We start from the raw sequence: 18,357 nt of genomic DNA, 5'->3' as shown, positions 1-18,357 counted from the left end.
AAGGGGGCAGCTCCTGCATTGAGTATCTGCCTCTGGTGGTCAGTGTGCATCATAGCGACCGGTCGTTCCGCCGTTCGGTCGATTTGCATATTAGCCTTTTATCATATAGGATGATTCAAGTATTTGAGGGGGTGGATAGAGAACTTTTCCTCCAGATTATGGTTCTTTACCATATAAGACTCTGCAAGGACTTTATTTTCATAATCTTTTTAGGCTGATTTTACATATCTTGTAAGGGCTAATTCAAAGACCAAGCATTACTACACTGCTTCTTGTCACATTCGTCTTTTATATTCCAGAAGTTACTAACTGTAACCAATAACCTCTTATGGGAAATCACTCCATGTGGTGTTTCAGCTTTGCATTGTATTATTGTTCTTGAAAATCTTAACTCTTTGTTTTTCATTTTTGGGTGTTTTATTGTTGTTTTTTGGTGTTTTTTATTTTATTTTATTTTGAAAGATTTGTTGTCCCGCCTATTTATGCATTCATTGGTTGTTTCCTGTATGTGCTCTGACCCGGGAATCAAACCCGCAACCTTGGCTTATCAGGAAAACGCTGTAATCTAAACTACCTGGCCAGGGCGAAGATCTGAACTCTTAATCCCAATTCTGTTCGACTCATTTTAATAACCTCATCTTCTAATATGTTTCTGGTGAAACATTGTTTTCTTGCCATTCTGTTAGCATTAATGGGTGGAATTTAAAGCTTGCCTCTCAAATATTTGCTTATTTGGTTTCTGATCATTAGAACATAAAACATTAAGCTAAATACTCTACTTTATTTAGTTCCCCACCCTTCCTTCAGTGGAACATATGAGGTATTTTTATGAATTCATTTTCTGTATCGTTCTGTGTTGCTGCAAAATAGGCTCTCATCAGTGAGACACTGTACCTTACTCACTCTATTAGTTTGAAGTCTCCCTACTATCAGGAATTACAGATTCTAATGAATGCCTGGAGGGTACATACAGATAATATAAACAAATGAAACGGACTAGGTGTATATCCCATTTTTCTCAAAATATTCTTTTTTTTATTTTAAATATATTTTATTGATTTTTACAGGGAGGAAGGGAGAGGGATAGAGAGCTAGAAACGTCGATGAGAGAGAAACATTGACCAGCTGCCTCCTGCACACCCCCTACTGGGGATGTGCCTGCAACCAAGGTACATGCCCTAGACCGGAATCGAACCTGGGACCTTCCAGTCCGCAGGCCGACGCTCTATCCACTGAGCCAAACTGGTTTCGGCAAATTAAAATAGTCTTGATCCTTCTTATTTTCTCTCTTGATAGAGATCAAGGTACGTGGAACTATTTCCCTACTGTAAGAAACCAACATTGTGGTAATAAAACGGCAACTGGCACCCACACTTTACATTAGGGAAGACTGAGGGGATTAGAAAACTAGAAAGTGTTTTATTGCAGTATGGTGACCACTCTAACTGATGTGTGCAAGAATGGGAGTCTAGTGTTGTGAAATCCTCTTGTATTTCAAGAGCAGCTAGAAATCTATATTTTTATCCCTATTAAAATAATACCATATATTTAAAAAAGAAAAAATGTCAAATGCTAGTAAATATTTAAAACAATATCCAGTTTTCTTGTAGCATAGAAAGTGTTATTCCCACTTTCACTTGGAAATCATTTTTTATTTAATAACATTGTAATTATTCAATATTTTGAACTTTATAATTCTCTATTCATTAGGTATTTAGCATAAACTAAATTTGCATTGTTGGTTTATGTATTTGTCATCTTCTAATTTCTTAAGGTGGAGACTGGCAATGAAGCATCCTCAGTAACGCCCATCAGTGCCCTTTGAGATTAAATAGGTGGTATAACTTCAGCTGTGGTTTTTCCAGCTCCTTATTTTCGTAATATAGATGCCAAGTCCTGATAATTTTATCTTCTAAAACATTTCTTGAATGTTTGCCTTCTTCTCAGTCTTCACTGTAGTCCAGGTCAGGCTCTTTTCATCTCTTACCAGGACTTGATGAGTAGCAGCAACCTCCAAGTTGGTCTTCCTTAATGCTTTAGCTTCTGCAGATCCTTTCTTCCAATAGTCAGAATCATCTAAAACATGTATCTGACTGTATCACTTTATCACTTAAAACGTTTTACTGGTTCTCCACCATCTTTACCTAGTAGGACCTAAAAGGATCCTCTGACCTAGTCCTCTCTTTTATCATTTCTAGTATTACACTCTCCAGCTTGAAGATCTTCAAATGCATACTATTGTTTTTCTCCTTTGCTCAAGGTACTTCCTAGGCCAGAAATCCCCTCCATTGTTTTTGGTTAATTCCTATTAAAGACTTAACTCATATATCCCTCTTCCCAAGAAGTCTTCCTTTACTGTATGCTCTCTACAGAATTGGTGTGCCCCTTCTCTGTTATTTCAAAAGTGCCCTGAGCACATAGTTTTCTTTCACTATGCTTTATTAGTTTTTCTACATTGTTTTTATAGTTATACAGTATTTTTGTCACTTTTTCTTATTAGTATGGGGACTTCCTAAAAAACAGAGATTGGTCTTTCTGTCAGTGGTATAAACTATGTGCATGAAATATATACATCTTACATATAGGTAATAAATGTATGAATGAAGAAACTCAAATCTAATCCTTTCAGAAAACGATATTATCAATTTGTTCTCTAAACTTCATTTGTTGTCTCTCCTCCTTAAAATTCCCCTTTTCCCCTTTATTCTAGCTATGTAAATATAGGATTGGAGGTAATTTAATCAACTCTTCCATGGAATATAGAAATCCTGTTTTAGCATTTGTAGTAAATAATCATTTAGAATATAATTGAATGCAATATAGAATCTTACTACCTTTTAAGGCCACCCAGACTGCTCCAGGTGTTGTATATTTGACTTTTAATTGTTCATAATTTGCATTGAGAGTCCCAGGAGATCTGTTAATGGTTGGCATAGAGTTAAAGAGATCATTTAAAAGCTTAATTTTCCATTCATTCATTTCATGTGAAAAGGTAAAAATTCAGTTACATTTTAATACTTTGATCAGTAATAGTATGGATAGTTTAAAACAGTGTGAATAGCCTCTAAACCTGTAACATTGGATTTTAGAGCACTTATATTTTTATTCTGGTAGTATTTCTACTTTCCAACTTGCTCTTTAAGCCACTATTAAAAACAATTGTAGACCCTAAGAATATATGGCAAAGTGGTAGAGAGTTGATCTGGAGTTGTCATCTATTAAATCTTATTTTCTGATTTTCAGTAAACTCTGAATCAGCCTTACTTATTTTTTTTTGAAGAGAGAACTTATCATATATTATATAAAAATTTACTTTGAGAGAAATATGAGAATTTATACCTTTTTTTAAATTCTGGTTTTATAGTGGGCTCTACCTATACCACCCCTTCCTTCCAATAAAAAGAAAAGAGAACACTAGCTGTGATGTAAGGATGTAACACTTTGTCATTATCAGGATTAAAATCATTGCTGTTTTTGTATTGGTAATTAATATGGAAATTGTAGTTCATACTAGATCCTAATTTTTCTTGTTTTGTTGAATTTATGCATGTTTATAAAGTGTTGTAACTTACATGTAAAAGGAATGAGATAATTGATCAGTTGTATTGCATTTATTTTGTCAGTTTGAATTATACTTAACAGCCAAAAATACTGTTCTCTTTTTAAGATGGTTCCATGGGAAAATTTCCAAACAAGAAGCTTATAATTTACTAATGACAGGTACTCGTATATTCACTTGCCTTTTCTGATGTCTTCATTTAAAAATACTTTAAAAAAGCAAACCAACTATTTTATCATGTTATTTTGCCTTTAGCACTCATTTGATATTTATGCATATTGTAATTTCTTACTCAGCACTGAGAAACTTGTGTTTTTGTTTTTTGGTGTTTTTCGTTGAAAGCATACATGCAGTATAACATTCAGTGATGTTTTCCTTCTGCCTCAGACCCCTGTCCTCTTCTCCAAAAGCAGCACCAGATGAGAGGGGTTCTTGTGATTTTTCTCCCCTTAAAAGTACACATAAGCACTTGCATACACAATTTTGCATTAATTCCAATTCTTTATATTGAACATGAAATGACTTAGTAGTAAGTGCCTGGGTGGAATGATTGGAACAATTTGTAATTTACATAAAAATTAAGTCTGATATTTTGAGGGTTTATTGTGCTTTCCTAAAAGCAAGCAAGTTGTGATCTATATCGTTAGGATTTAAACAGAGAGAGGGCAAATGCGTCTTAGTGTTAAGTCACTGCCAATTAAAGATATCAAAAAGACTTCTCTAAAATTAATATATAATGATTTGCTTCTATGACTTTTCAGGACTGTTCCTATTGAATGAAATATAGTGCATGTGTATTGGTTTTTATAAGTTGAGGAAATATTTCAATTGTTTTTAATTTACCTTTGTAAGCTTTTGTTACCATTTTATTATAGTCACTACTTTTTAGTGTTTAATCAGAAACATTGATAAAGTACAGAATATTCCTAAGCAAAATTTACTGTAACTTTTTTTAGATTTTTCTTTACTAAGTGGATTTACAAAAAAATGTGGCATTTTTAACTAATATCCCTTAACTGTGCTTAGATTATTTTTTCCAAGTTTGACAGGTATTGACATTATTAACCAAAAGGCACTGTTGCAGGTTTCTGTCCTATATTAATATATAATAAAGACAAGCAACGTCAAGGGTTTTGTGACTCATAACTAGAAAAAAGTTTTTTTAAGTCTTAAGATTATCTTTATTATAAAATAAGTTCCTGGTGAAAATTAGTATGCGTTTATGATTTTTTATTGTACTTTTGCAATTATATTAATGCTTTTTATTTGATAATTAGGGAATAAAACTAACAGCTTAATTTTTACAGTTGGCCAAGTCTGCAGTTTTCTTGTGAGGCCCTCAGACAATACCCCTGGTGACTATTCACTTTATTTTCGGACCAGTGAAAATATTCAGCGATTTAAAATATGTCCAACACCAAATAATCAGTTTATGATGGGAGGCCGATATTATAACAGGTAAGTTGAGAGAAATTTTTTAGTTTTCTTTTACTTTTGCAAAAATAGTCGAAATCTCAGTAATATAACCATATCAGATTCAAAATTAATATTTCTGACTTTTTAAAATCTAAAGTTACAAAACCTTTAATAATTGAGTAGTAATGTCCAAGAATTCTTTAGACATGAATATAAATTAATAACTTATTTTCCTCAAATTTATACAATTTTTTGATTATTTATGAACAAGCTATATGCAGCAAATTTGCTAAATCATTATCTGTAGGAGAGCAAAACACTTAAGAAAGGAAAATACATTCTTTTATCAGGCATTTTAATAGGAAAAAAGTTCTTAAAGAGTAACCAGAGTCTTACTACAAATGTAATTGGATTGTTCTCAAATTTGATATTTCTTATTTGTAATTATGGTTCCTATTTCTCATCTTTAAAATTCTAAGTAAACTCTTTGCATGTCCCAAAACTCAGAATGGATTTTAGTCACTTGATTAGGAAATCTATAATAATAAAAGCGTAATATGCTAATTAGATTGGACGTCCTTCTGGATGACCTTCCGGGCTGCTTCTGGGCGAAGCCAGGGCTGCCAGGGAAGACCGGGTCCTGGGTGCCAGAGGGAAGCCAGTGCCGGCAGCCAGGGGAAGGAAGGCCTACTCTTGCACAAATTTCGTGCATCGGGCCTCTAGTAAATTAATAAAGAAACCATATGCTAGGATGTCACCTATTTTTGCATAACAGAAAGTCATCTTTCATTTTACTTCTGACTATAAAGGTTTTCCCTTACCGGGTAACTCTAGGTAGTATTGTTTTCCTATTTTGAGTTTTGCACAAGCTAAAATGAAAGTTCAAATACAGTGTCATTCTTTGTTCCATTTAGAATTTCTCCCAATTCCAGCTTGACCTTTGAGTATATAGGGATTCAGGAGCTGGTTTGTTTGGAAAACACAGAATAACAAAAACACACACACCAAAAACAGTTCTTATTGCTTTGAGAAGTTCACTAGACACTGATAAAGCATCAAATGGAAGATGTGAGTCTAGACAGATCTTTTGCACACCTTACAAATAAGCTGCTGAGTACTTTCTACATTACATTCTGATCTAGACATCCTCACTGAATAGCTAGCTAGTTGCAACTTGAGCTCTTTAGGAAGGTAAATTAATTTTCCCCATTGTCCAGTTTTCTGGGGATTTGGAATCTATAAAACTGAATTTTAAACACATACTCTTAACTGAATTGATAAATGCCTAACTTGAGACTTTTCTAAAAGATAAAATAATTGCCTTGGCCAGTGACTCTGTTGGTTGGAGTGTTGTCCTGTACACCAACTGATTGATGTTTCTCAAAATCATCAATAAGCCTTACAATAATCCTACATGTAAGATTTGCTCCTACTCTTTTTTTCTTCTTCTGCTTTCATCTGCTATTTATATGTTTTATGACCTAACTCTACATTATTATTATTGTTATTATAAAAGCAGAATATGTAAATGTTTTGATGATAAAAATTTAGTTTACTACTTGCTAATTAATAAATGGCATTTCTCTGTTTCTTCTTTCAATTTCAGAAATACTCTTATTAAAAATTTTAAAAGTAGACCTTTAATTCTTTTCTCACTTAATAGTGACTTTTAAGTATGTGTATAAAAAATTGGAATCTCTGACTAAGGTATTCTGATTGTAAACCAATATTGGGAACATTCTTATTTTTCTAAAATAATATGACTATTATGATTATACAGTCTGTTAATGTATTCTGATTATATGCTTTGGAAAAACTTGCAAATAGATCACCTTTACTATGAGACAAATGATATCAATGTAAGTAATTTTTATTTTAACAGTATTGGGGACATCATAGATCACTATCGGAAAGAACAAATTGTTGAAGGTTATTATCTTAAGGAACCTGTACCAATGCAGGTCAGTGTTGTTTTTCTTTTTGCAATAATTAGCATTTTATTTTAAAATGCAGTTTTGGTGATATGTGTATGTACACACTCATGCATTTAAAATTGGATTGAATTTAAAACTTTGTTTTTCCTGATGTCATACTTCTTTTTGTAATTGGGACAGGGGGAGTGGTTAGCAGTTAAGACATATTATTCCTAAAAGTCACAGTGTTATGTGAAGTTATATAGTAAAAACCTCAGAGTAATGGGAAGGAAAGGTGTGGTTAGGGGCACAATACTAAAACTTCATCAGTGACACTTAAAGATAAGAACCTAATAAAAAATGTATCCTAGTTTTACACATATTAAGTAGTTAATAAATGAACACTACAATAAATATGGCATTTTACCTTGAAAAAGATCAGGTTTACTTGTGGAAGTCACCATTGGAAGGGTTTTGAATATTGTGAGGTGGCAAGAAGAGGATGATCTGAAATAGATGGCATTATAACACCAGATGTGGGTAGATGGGTATGTCATATAACTCTTGGCACTGAGGGGATCTGAGTGGTGTTTTGTATATTCCCCCGTGTTTCAATCAGCTGGTTGCAGTTTTCTGCATTTACTGAGTGTATCTCACATATGTATTTGTACATAAGCAAACAGGACTTTGCTTTATGCTTACATTGGTTCCTAATTTTTCATTATGTTGGGACAAATTTAAGTTTTCAAAATGTCATTTGCTGTAAAATACAACAAAACCAACTGTACAGTAGTCCCCTCTTATCCGAGGGGAATATGTTCCAAGTCCCCCCAGTGGATACCTGAAACTGTAGATAGTACCAAACCCTGCTATTTTTTCTTAAACATACATACCTATCATAAAGTTTAGTTTATAAATTAGGTACAGTAAGAGATTAACAACAATAACTAATAAAATAGAACAATTGAAACAATATCTATATATATCTATATATCTATATCCATATCTATATCTATCTATCTATAAAAAGCCAAGCAACCAGAATGACTGGTCGCTATGATGTGCACTGCGGCAGCCAGCCAGCCTGATTGGGGCCCTGATTGGCCCCCTCAACTGCCCTCAGCCCCTCCCCCCAGCCCCACTCCCAATTGGCCCCCCCACTGATTGGGCGCAGGGTCAGCCAGCCTCCCATGTCCCCTCTCTCCCACTACCCTGGCCCGATTGCCCCCCCATTGGGGCAGGTAGCCGGACCCCACCTGTGCATGAATTCGTGCACCGGGCCTCTAGTATTGTAATAAAAGTTATGTGAATTTGGTCTCTCTCATAATATTTTATTGTAAAGTACTCACCTTTCTTGTGATAATGTGAGACGATACAGTGTCTACGTGATGAGATGAAGTGAGGTAAATGACATAGGCATTGTAACTTAGTGTTAGGCTACTAGAAGGGTTACTTGAAAACAAGAACTGTGATACCTCAACAGTTGATCTGAGATGGCTAATGGGCAAGAAGCAGATATAGCGTGGATCACTGGAAAAAGGGATGATTCATGTCCTAGGCGGGATTTCATCACAGTACTCAGAATAGCATGCAATTTAAACTTATGAATTGTTTCATTTCTGGAATTTTCCATTCAATATTTCTGAACAGTGATTGACTGCAGGTAATTGAAAACACAGAAAACAAAACCAGAGATAAAGGGGGACTACTGTATTTTTGAAAATAGGTAATTAGTTGTCTGTGTTTTTGAGAATGGTAAAGAAACGCTTTTGAGAATTTCTTTGGAAAGCAAATGACCTCTTAATATATGTATTGCAATCATTTAGATTTTAGTACTTAAAACATTTTCTTAATGTCTAGGTAGACACATAATCTGGTTTTTAATTTGTAGTTGAGTATATTTTATTTAATTTCAATCAAGAATTCTTGAAACAATTTTAATACTTTTAAAAACTCAGGATCAAGAACAAGTACTCAATGATACAGTGGATGGCAAAGAAATATATAATACAATTCGTCGAAAAACAAAAGATGCCTTTTATAAAAATATTGTTAAAAAAGGTTATCTTCTAAAAAAGGGTAAGTGTAAACTTTTAAGACTAAAGATTCAATTTCAGTAATTTACTATTTACAATAGAAGCATTGTACTTACATTGAGATATGTTATTAAAAAAGTTGTTTTGACCTGAAATATTAGTAATTGACCCTTGACTAGAGAGCTTTTAAAGTTTTAGGAAACAAGCTTATGTATTTCCAATTATGTCTTTAAATCCTGAGTTCAGTTCCAGTGGTAGGCATTTGATTCTTTGCCTCCTTCTTACCTCATAACACCACCCCCACCCCATTTTTTAAAAGAGAAACTTGGCACATTCATGGCATTGATTATTTTATTTTATAGATTGGCCTCCATCTGACATTGAGAAATATTAGGGGGTTGGAAGGGCACATGGTTAGTGGAAGAGTTTTATTTTTAATTGTTGTGTGTTTTTTTATGACTGAAAAAAATTACTCCTAAATAAGAATTTTAAAGAATTTATCATAATAACATTTCCAAAGATATAGTTTAGGTACCCTTGTCATTTACTCTGATTCATTAAAAAATAATTTAGTTTTCTACAGATAAATTATAAACATTTTCTCATTTTATAAGGATTAGTATGTTATTTAAGCTTTGGAATAAAAATTGAAATATTTTCTTTTCAGCAATGATAATTTTTATGATTTTAATATATATATGACTTCATCATTCATCATTTTGCTAAGGGAACTTTTCTTTTTCTAACAGGCAAAGGAAAACGGTGGAAAAATTTATATTTTATTTTAGAGGGCAGTGATGCCCAACTTATTTATTTTGAGAGTGAAAAACGAGCTACAAAACCAAAAGGATTAATAGATCTCAGTGTATGTTCTGTCTATGTTGTTCATGACAGTCTCTTTGACAGGTAAGAAATTGGTTTCTTGTTTCTTTTGTAACTGTTTTATTAATAAAAATAGTGGGTGTGTTCAGATCATTTCAAATCATAGCAAACCAATTTTGAGAGCTCTAAAATCATTCAAAAATGTCAGATTTACTTTCTAGGGTAATTTTTGTCTTCCTTCCTTACTTTAGACTAATCTATGCATAAAATTCTACTCCACTGTATTAAGTAGAACTTTGGAATGACATTTCCTATAGTAAGACTTGATCTGTGTATAGAATGTTTCTTCCCAGTCCCTATCACCAATCTTTTGAGTAACTTACTCTGAATCTTGTTATTTTCCCCCTATTTTATCACATTCTCTGTTAACTTAGTGCATCTGATAGTAGTAGGTGTATAGTCATTTGTACTATTAACTTGATAGGTGTGTTTCTAAGTAATTTGACATTGAGAAACAATCATAATATATAAAAACCCTGGGTCCGTCACATCCATAACGACTGGGAGACTCGACCAACTGGAAGTCAGTCCTGTAGTCAGCGCTGGGTTGCCGTGGCGACCCAACACTGACTGCTACGGCTGCAGGCACGGTGACCCAGCACTGACTGCCTAGGGCAGTGATGGGCAACCTTTTGAGCTTGGTGTGTCAGACTTCGCCAAAAAACTGAGCATAACTCGGGTAGTGTGTCACTTTGAGGAAAAAACATTATTTTTCAAATGTTTCATCCTCAGGAGCAGCAAATGTTTCATCCTCGGCATGCGGCCGCTTCAGCGGCCTCGTGTCATCAGAAATGGCTACGCATGTCAGTGCTGACACGCGTGTCATAGGTTCGCCATCACTGGCCTAGGGTCTGTGAATCAGGCCCGGAGAGAGGCCTGAAAAGAGAAGCAGGGTCTGACCTGTAGCCTCTGTGGCAGCTGTTGATCAGCACTTGCCTTTTTCTTTCCGGGCCTGGTCAGCAGTCACGCCTCCATTTCTCTCCAGGCCTCCACCTGGGCTGCTGATCAGCCCCGCCTTTCTGATCAGGCCCCGTTGATAGGCCCAGAGACGCTGACTGGCATAGAAACCGACCAATCAGAACCAAATCTGGGTTAAGTGTGAGGAGCCAATGGCTGCCTAGGAGGCAGAGCTTTTGAAGCTGACTGGCATAGAAACCAACCAATCAAACCAAATTGGCCGGCAGAGGAGGGCAGTTGGGGGTGAGATCAGGCCGGCAGGAGAGGGAAGTTAGGGGTGATCAGGCAGGCAGAGGCAGTTAGGGGCGATCAGGTCGGCAGGGAAGGGTAGTTGGGGGTGAGATCAGGCCAGCAGGGTAGTTGGGGGCAATCGGGCCGGCAGGGGAGCAATTAGGTGTTAATCAGGCCTGCACAGGAGCGGTTAGGGGGTGATCAGGCTGGCAGGCATTAGTGGTTAGGGTCAATCAGGAAGGCAGGCAGGCGAGTGGTTAGGAGCCAGCAGTCCCGGATTGTGAGAGGGATGTCCGACTGCCGGTTTAGGCCCGATCCCTGGATCGGGCCTAAACCGGCAGTCGGACATCCCTTAAAGGGTCCCAGATTGGAGAGGGTGAGGCTGGGCTGAGGGACACCCCCCCCCCCCCTCAGTGCATGAATTTCGTGCACCAGGTAGTTGTAATATAAAAATAATTGTTTCAGTAGGAGAATATCTCAGATTTGATAATAAAACATTTTTATTATCCTAATTTCAATGTTTAGAAAAATATATAAAATGTATACACTAAAGCTAAATCCTGAACATCACAAGGCAAATCCAGCTCTTGATTACATCTAGTTTTTTTGCTCAAGTACAAGAACCTTTCTTTACCTTCCATCATCTGTATTATCAGTAACCCGTTTTAGAATCATCCTACCTAATAATAGACAAATATGCAAATTGACCGTACCTTCGCTATGCCCGCGATTGGCCAGGAGGCGCGGGGGGGCGGGACTCGGGGTGGCCGATTGGGCCGGCGGGACGCTGAGCTCGCGTCGCCAACGGTGCCTTGAGCTCAGCCTCTGTGCCATGGCTGTGCTGCGGCACAGAAGGGGCCTCTGGGGCAGCGAGCTCATGTCCCACTGCGGACCATCAAAAGCGGGGAAGCTGGGTGCCTGTCCGCTCAGGCACCAGGCCTTTCAGAAGCCTCCGCCGCGCCTGGTGTACCAGCGGACAGGCACCCAGCTCCCCCGCTAAACGTGCATGATTCAGTCATGCACTGGGCCTCTAGATTTAGATATATTTGCCATTTTTATTACTTACTGTTATGATTAATAAAACACAAAGCAATTAAAACAAAATGTTTTTTAGCCACTTGTTTTTCTGCTGCAGGATGGCATTTCTCATAGGCAAATCTAGTTTTATCCTAATTAAATTTATAAAACTACATGAGAAATACCTATAGAGCGACAACTTTGACATTTCTTTTTTCCAAATTGTTTTGGAGATCACAGTAGTGTTATTTATGAATTTAAGAGATAGTCAATTTTTTTAAATGGTTAAAATAGGTTTGTGAAATGCTGAACTGAACAAATAGTTTCCCTTCAGCAGGGTTTTTTGGAGTCTAGGCTAGTGTTTCTAATGTGAATCATTAAAAGTGGAGTATAATATTAAGTATTTCACTAATTTATTTGACTAATACCCTCCCCCCGTTTTTCTAAACACTTCATAATATTTCATAAAAATAGCTCTTCCAAAAAGTAAAAAAAAAAAGACAAGGAAAAAAAGTTTTGGTAAGACATCGGCTCCTTTTCAGCTTTCTGCTTTGCCTTCCTTTGTGTGTGCTGGATTCTTTCTCACAGAGCAGCTTCCTTCATGGTACAAAGGTGGCAAATAGTATCAGAGAAAGCAGGGAGCATTCCCTCCAGATCTATTGGAAGTCCAGAGAATAGGACTGAGCCACCTCTGACAGTTTCTAGTCTTGGGTTACTGAGGTAGCAAAAGAATGGGAGACCATTGAATGCTCAGCCCTACTACTGGAGATCATCCCACCCATACAGTGAGGATGTTTTGTTCTATGGGGATTGAAATGGATGTCAGGGAGATAGTCACACTATAGCTTATATGTGCCATCAGTAGTTGCAAGAGGGAAGAGAATTTGGAGACTCGCTTATTGAGATGAGTAATATGAAATAGGTGGTTTAAGCTATTGGAGGATAAGTGTGAATCCAAGTAAGGCAGAACTTCAGTATGTCATGAATAAGTTATAGCTGTTTTTTATTGTTATGTTATGTTAATGTATAAGTATTTATTTTCTCACCATACCATAAAGGCAATTTGATGCTTAAAACTGGCAAGTCATTAAATTCATAAGACAGAAATAGTAGTCTTAATTTTAAGAATTCAATCCATTAATTAGGCCACTTAATAAGAAATGTATAGAATTTAGGTAAAGCCCAGAAAATATTCTCTTCTTCATCTTAAATATTGCATAAAAGTTATTGAATAAACCATCAGTGCCAAGTACATTGTGCTGGCACCATACTGCTAAAGAACTGTGAGCTTCAAAAACACCAGTCTCTCTCTCTCCCCTCCCCCCAATCCTCTCTTCTCATATATCTGTTCCTGCAGTATCAGGTTACACTTGTTAAGAGATCATGCAATTACAGCTAAAGCTAAAGCCAAAAATGCTTCCTAGAGCTGAAGAATTACTTGTTTTATCAGTCTGCATGAAAACTGCCAACTCTGTGTTTGAGGCCAAAAAGCAAAAGGACTAGGAGAGATACCACTTGTTTCAAATAGTATTAGATTGTGTTCTGATTAGGATTGTCAGTAAATGAATTGATGAATCGAATCGAAAGGTACAGATTACATTTTCACTGCAGACTTGGAAGTAAATTATTGGTCATTCAAAGAAACTAGGAAGATATTATGGAAATAGTATTTTAAGTTTCTGATTGGTGATGAGGCTTCATGATAGGAATATTTAAAGGATTTACATCAAAAATTCATTCTGGAAAATAAGCAATACAGAGATGCTCTGATATGCAATAGTTTGTACACCTGAATTCCACATGAAATATTTTTACATAGAGCCTAATAAAATCCATGCTGCTTTAGCTGCATGTTTTTAGTTTTATGGGAAGAAATGGGATCAGTATACCACTGTCCTGTTTGATACCAAAGTATATAAGCTATCTAAAACAGCAATCGCCAGTCTTTCGGACCTCACAGACAACTGGTTGGCGACCGCTGATCTAAAGTTTATGATCTAGAAGAAGAAAACTTTGATGAGTGATTCTCACTTTGCAGATTTATTGAAGAATGGGTAAACTTCCTCAAACTTACTCAAGTTGGAAGTACAGCACAAAAAGATACTAACATGTTCTGAAAGTTTTTGGATTCAAAGCAGAAATTCAACTTTGGAAAAGTGAGGTTAAAAATGGTTCACTAATACTTATAATTTGAATAATATGAATCTTAAAGAATTGTTAAGATCAGTAAAGCAACATCTGTATAGTTTGAGGAAAAGCTTTACCATTTTGATGTACTTTATATGAACGTGCAACTGGATTGGAAACCCGTTTGTAGTATCAAAAGAAAAGTCAACATTAGATTTGCCAATTAAAGAAAAGACTTTCTAGAGTGAAAAGATCAGATCTTTTAAATGCAATTTTAAAAGATAGAATTATTCCTATTCTGGTTAATGATATTAAGAAAGAAGTTTCTGTCAGATAGTATAAAGCAATAAATACACATTTACCATTTGCTACCAGATCATCACTTGCTTATTGTGCAGTTTCTTGTTGAAAGTGACCAAAGAATTTGAAGACATTTGTAAAAGTCTGGGTCATGAATTTTATTTAATGACTAGAAGCCCAGTGCACGAATTCGTGCATGGGTGGGGTTCCTCAGCCTGGTCGGCAGTTGGGGCCTAGTGGGGCCATCTCACCCAGTCCCTATTGGGGCTGATGGGGGCCAGCCGGCTGGGGGGAGGGACTGTGGGAGGTTGGCTGTGGGAGCGCACTCCTGCGTTGAGTGTCTGCCCCCTGGTGGTCAGGGCGCATCATAGCTATCGTCTGGTTGTAACAGTCGCTTAGGCTTTTATATATATAGATACCAAGTCTAAACTTACTATGAAAAAGTTATATCCATTGTAAGTAACACAACTCTCTTATTTAAAAAAGTGAGGTGTGTTTTTTCCCCGAGGTATGCCAGTTTACCATCTCAATTGTATTTGTGTGTGCCTTGCTGTAAAATAGTTGGGAAGCTCCAAGAAATACTGAATGCCAAGGAAAACAGCATCTGTAACATGTATTTCAAGAAAGTGAAAAGATACCTCTACCAGATAATAGGACTAGTGAAAAATAGGTTAATACCAAATTATGTATTAGAAAATGGAAATATCATAGCACAAAGGAGAAATTGTGGATAAATGCTGTTATCTTTTTGTTGTGTTATTAAATATACGGCAGGCATTGAACATTTCTTGCTTTTTGCAAGCATAGAATCCAGTACACTGATGGACTTGCAGCATTTAGGTGGCGTCTAATGTGAAGTTAAAGGCAGCCCTCTGCAATAGATGTGATGCTGTGCATGTTCACCCTGTTGTGAAGGAATGTTGGACAGCATTACTCATTTGGCTGTTTTCCTGCCCACTCTAATTGCACAGCTGCATACATTTTTCAGGTTATTTTCAATATTAAGAGGTCTTTTAGCCTCTATTTCTTTATATGAAGCTTCTGACTCTTAATATTGCTTTACTTTTTAAAAAAATTTTTTTGTTGTTAATCCTCTCCTGAGGATGTTTTTCCATTGCTTTTTAGAGAGAGTGAAAAGGAGGGGAGAGACACATCAACTGGCTGCCTCCCACGCGCACCACCACCAGGGCTGGGAATTGAAAGGCATCTGCCTTTGACTGGAATCGAATCTGGGATCCTTCAGTCTGCAGGCCAACACTGTATCCACTGAGCCAAACTGGCCAGGGCTATTTTTAAAATTTGTATTTACTTTATGGTGGTGGTGGCATTGGTTACTAAAATTATATAGGTTTCAGTTGTACAATTCTATAGCATATCATCTGTATAATTTTTTGTGTTTACCACCCAAATTCAAGTCTCCTTCCATCACCATTTATCCCCCTTTACCCTTTTATACTGTTTAACTTTAACCATTTCAGGGCACAAGTTAAAGACATTTCAAAGATACAGAGCTATTGTACTAAAATATATGTGGGAACTTTTACATCTTATCTTTACACTGTTGCAGTATTTACTTTCATTAAGATTTTTTGCTGGGTATTAAATTTGAGGTTGGCAGTTATTTTCTTTCAGCATTTTAAAGATTGTTTTCTGCCCTGCAATATTTTTGTTGTCGTTCTAATTGTTTCTCTTTTAGAGATAATGTATCTCTCTCTTTTTTTCCCTCTTTCTCTTCAGGGTACCGTCTTTTTCCTTTCTCTGGATGCTTTGACATTTTTTCCTTATCTTAGATTTTCAGCAGTTAAAAACAAAATGTGCCCACAGTAATTTTCCTTTAAAATTTATCCTAATGTTTGTAGAACTTCATTAACCTTAGGATGTCTTTTGCCAGTTTTAGAAATGTCTTGGTCATTAGCTTTCTCGTCTGCCACATTATCTTTCATCTTCTGGGATTTGTGCTGCACATTATATCTTCTTACTATGTCCATGTGTCTGTTATATAGTTTTCTATGCTTTTCATCATTTTTTCTTCTGTGACTTAGGCTGGATTTTTTTTCTGATTTGTCCTTTAGTTCACTAAGCCATTCTTTTGAAGTTTAATGCATTTGTTGAAGTCTTAATTTTATTGATTGATTTTAGAGCTAGAGGGAGGAAGGAAAGAGAGAGGGAGAGAGATCAATTGGTTGTTCCACTTACTTATGCATTCATTGGTTGCTTCCTGTATGTTCCCTGACCTGAGATAGAACTCACGACCTTAGCATATCCGGATGACACTCTAACCAACCGGGCTACCTAGCCAGGATCTCCATTTAATTCTTCTTTTATAGATCTAGTTAGCTGGAAAAATTCTCTTATTTTGGTACCTATTTTCTTGAACATTGTAGTTACAGTATTTGAAAGTTCATGTCTAACCTCAATATCTGATTATGTGTAGGTCTTTCTCCTTTGTCTGATTTTTCTTTTGGCTTTTCAGTCATTTGATTGATTCCTGTAATGTCTACCTGTTTGACCAAATGGTGGACATTGTGTATGAAAAACTGCAGAAGCTATGGATAATGCTAGTGCTTCCAGAAAAAATTATTGTTCTGCCAGAAATTTAGAGTAGGGGGTAGTTCATCTTGATTCTCTCAGGGACCAAGGGGAAATATTAGTGAAGGCTCTCTATTTCTGGTTTGCCCTTATTCTGAAGGCCTACCTCTGAAACCCTTCTCTTCCAAAGTCCTGAGCTCATTTGACTGTTCCAGCACTGTGAAACTGCTCGTTTGCTTTTGAGCATCTTTGCTGCATTCTACTTAGCATCTCAGCTTCCTGCCTTACACAGTGTCGGAATCAGCACACACCTTGAAAGGAAAAGCTGTGGAGAATGTCAGGCTCACCTCATCTGATCTTGGCCCCTCAAGTCGTAGCTGCTTTAATTGTTTTTTAGTGACTTCAAACTGCTTTTTAAAATTTTTTTATTTTATACTAGAGGCCTGGTGCACAAAATTCGTGCATGGGGGAGGGGTGTCCTTCAGCCCGGCCTGCACCTCTCCAATCTGGGACCCCCTCGAAGGATGTCCTACTGCCGGTTTACAGGGATCAGGCCTAAACTGGCAGTTGGACATCCCTCTCGCAATCCGGAACTGCTGGCTCCTAACCACTTACCTGCCTGCCTGTCTGCCTGATTGCCCCTAACCACTCTGCCTGCTGGCCTGCTCACCCCCAAAAGTCCCCCGTGCCAGTGTGCTTGCCCCCAACTGCCTCCTCTGCCAGCCTGCTCACTCCCAACTGCCCCCCTGCTGGACTGCTCACTCCAAACTGCCCCTCCCCGCTGTCCTGATCACCTCCAACTGACCCCCACTGATGGCCTGCTCACCTCCAACTGGCCCCCCTGCTGGTCTTCTTACCCCCAATGGCCCCGCCCCCCACCACCCTTTTCACCCACAACTGCCCTCCCCTTTTGGCCTCTAACTGCCTCTACCTCGGCCCTGCCACCATGGCTTTGTCCAGAAAAATATCCAGAAGGTCTCCTGATAGGTCTCCCAATCTAATTAGCATATTAGCCTTTTATTAGTATAGATTTTATCCAGGTAGGAGGTTTAGTCTGATACAAGCCACTTTCAGAATCAGAATGTTTTAGTTTACATTTTCCATTATTTTATGATATTCTCAGAGCATTAAAAGATGGTTCTTTTTATCTTTAATAAATCTTAAGCTTGTAGTCTGCTATGACCTAGTAACACTATAAGATAAAAACTTTGGTTAAAGCAAGAAATAGAAACAGCATTTATTGAGTTTCAAAAACATGAAAGCCCTTATTAAACATTTTGTAAACATTTTCAAGTTTAGTTAGCGCACATCTTCAGAAAAGATAAACTATTTGATAATGTATTTACATGTTAAGTGAATTATAGTACAGTGCATACTACAGGCGGGCACA

At 36.9% G+C, this 18,357-nt stretch overlaps 1 protein-coding gene across 4 annotated transcripts in view; it reads left to right on the top strand.

The window, feature by feature from the left end:
• The window catches only part of RASA1 (RAS p21 protein activator 1), a 95,733-nt gene that overhangs the window by 56,272 nt on the left and 21,104 nt on the right, over positions 1–18,357 (top strand). For all 4 annotated transcript variants that reach the window (XM_008162089.3, XM_054715085.1, XM_054715087.1 and 1 more), the window contains 5 exons: positions 3,668–3,720; positions 4,867–5,017; positions 6,858–6,936; positions 8,847–8,967; positions 9,674–9,830. In XM_008162089.3, coding sequence (XP_008160311.2) covers positions 3,668–3,720; positions 4,867–5,017; positions 6,858–6,936; positions 8,847–8,967; positions 9,674–9,830 — 561 coding nt within the window. The remainder of the gene's footprint in view (positions 1–3,667; positions 3,721–4,866; positions 5,018–6,857; positions 6,937–8,846; positions 8,968–9,673; positions 9,831–18,357) is intronic.

The sequence above is a fragment of the Eptesicus fuscus genome, chromosome 4 (genome assembly GCF_027574615.1).
Source record: "Eptesicus fuscus isolate TK198812 chromosome 4, DD_ASM_mEF_20220401, whole genome shotgun sequence".
NCBI classification, from domain to species: domain Eukaryota; kingdom Metazoa; phylum Chordata; class Mammalia; order Chiroptera; family Vespertilionidae; genus Eptesicus; species Eptesicus fuscus.
This window is presented reverse-complemented; position numbering and strand designations above follow the sequence as displayed.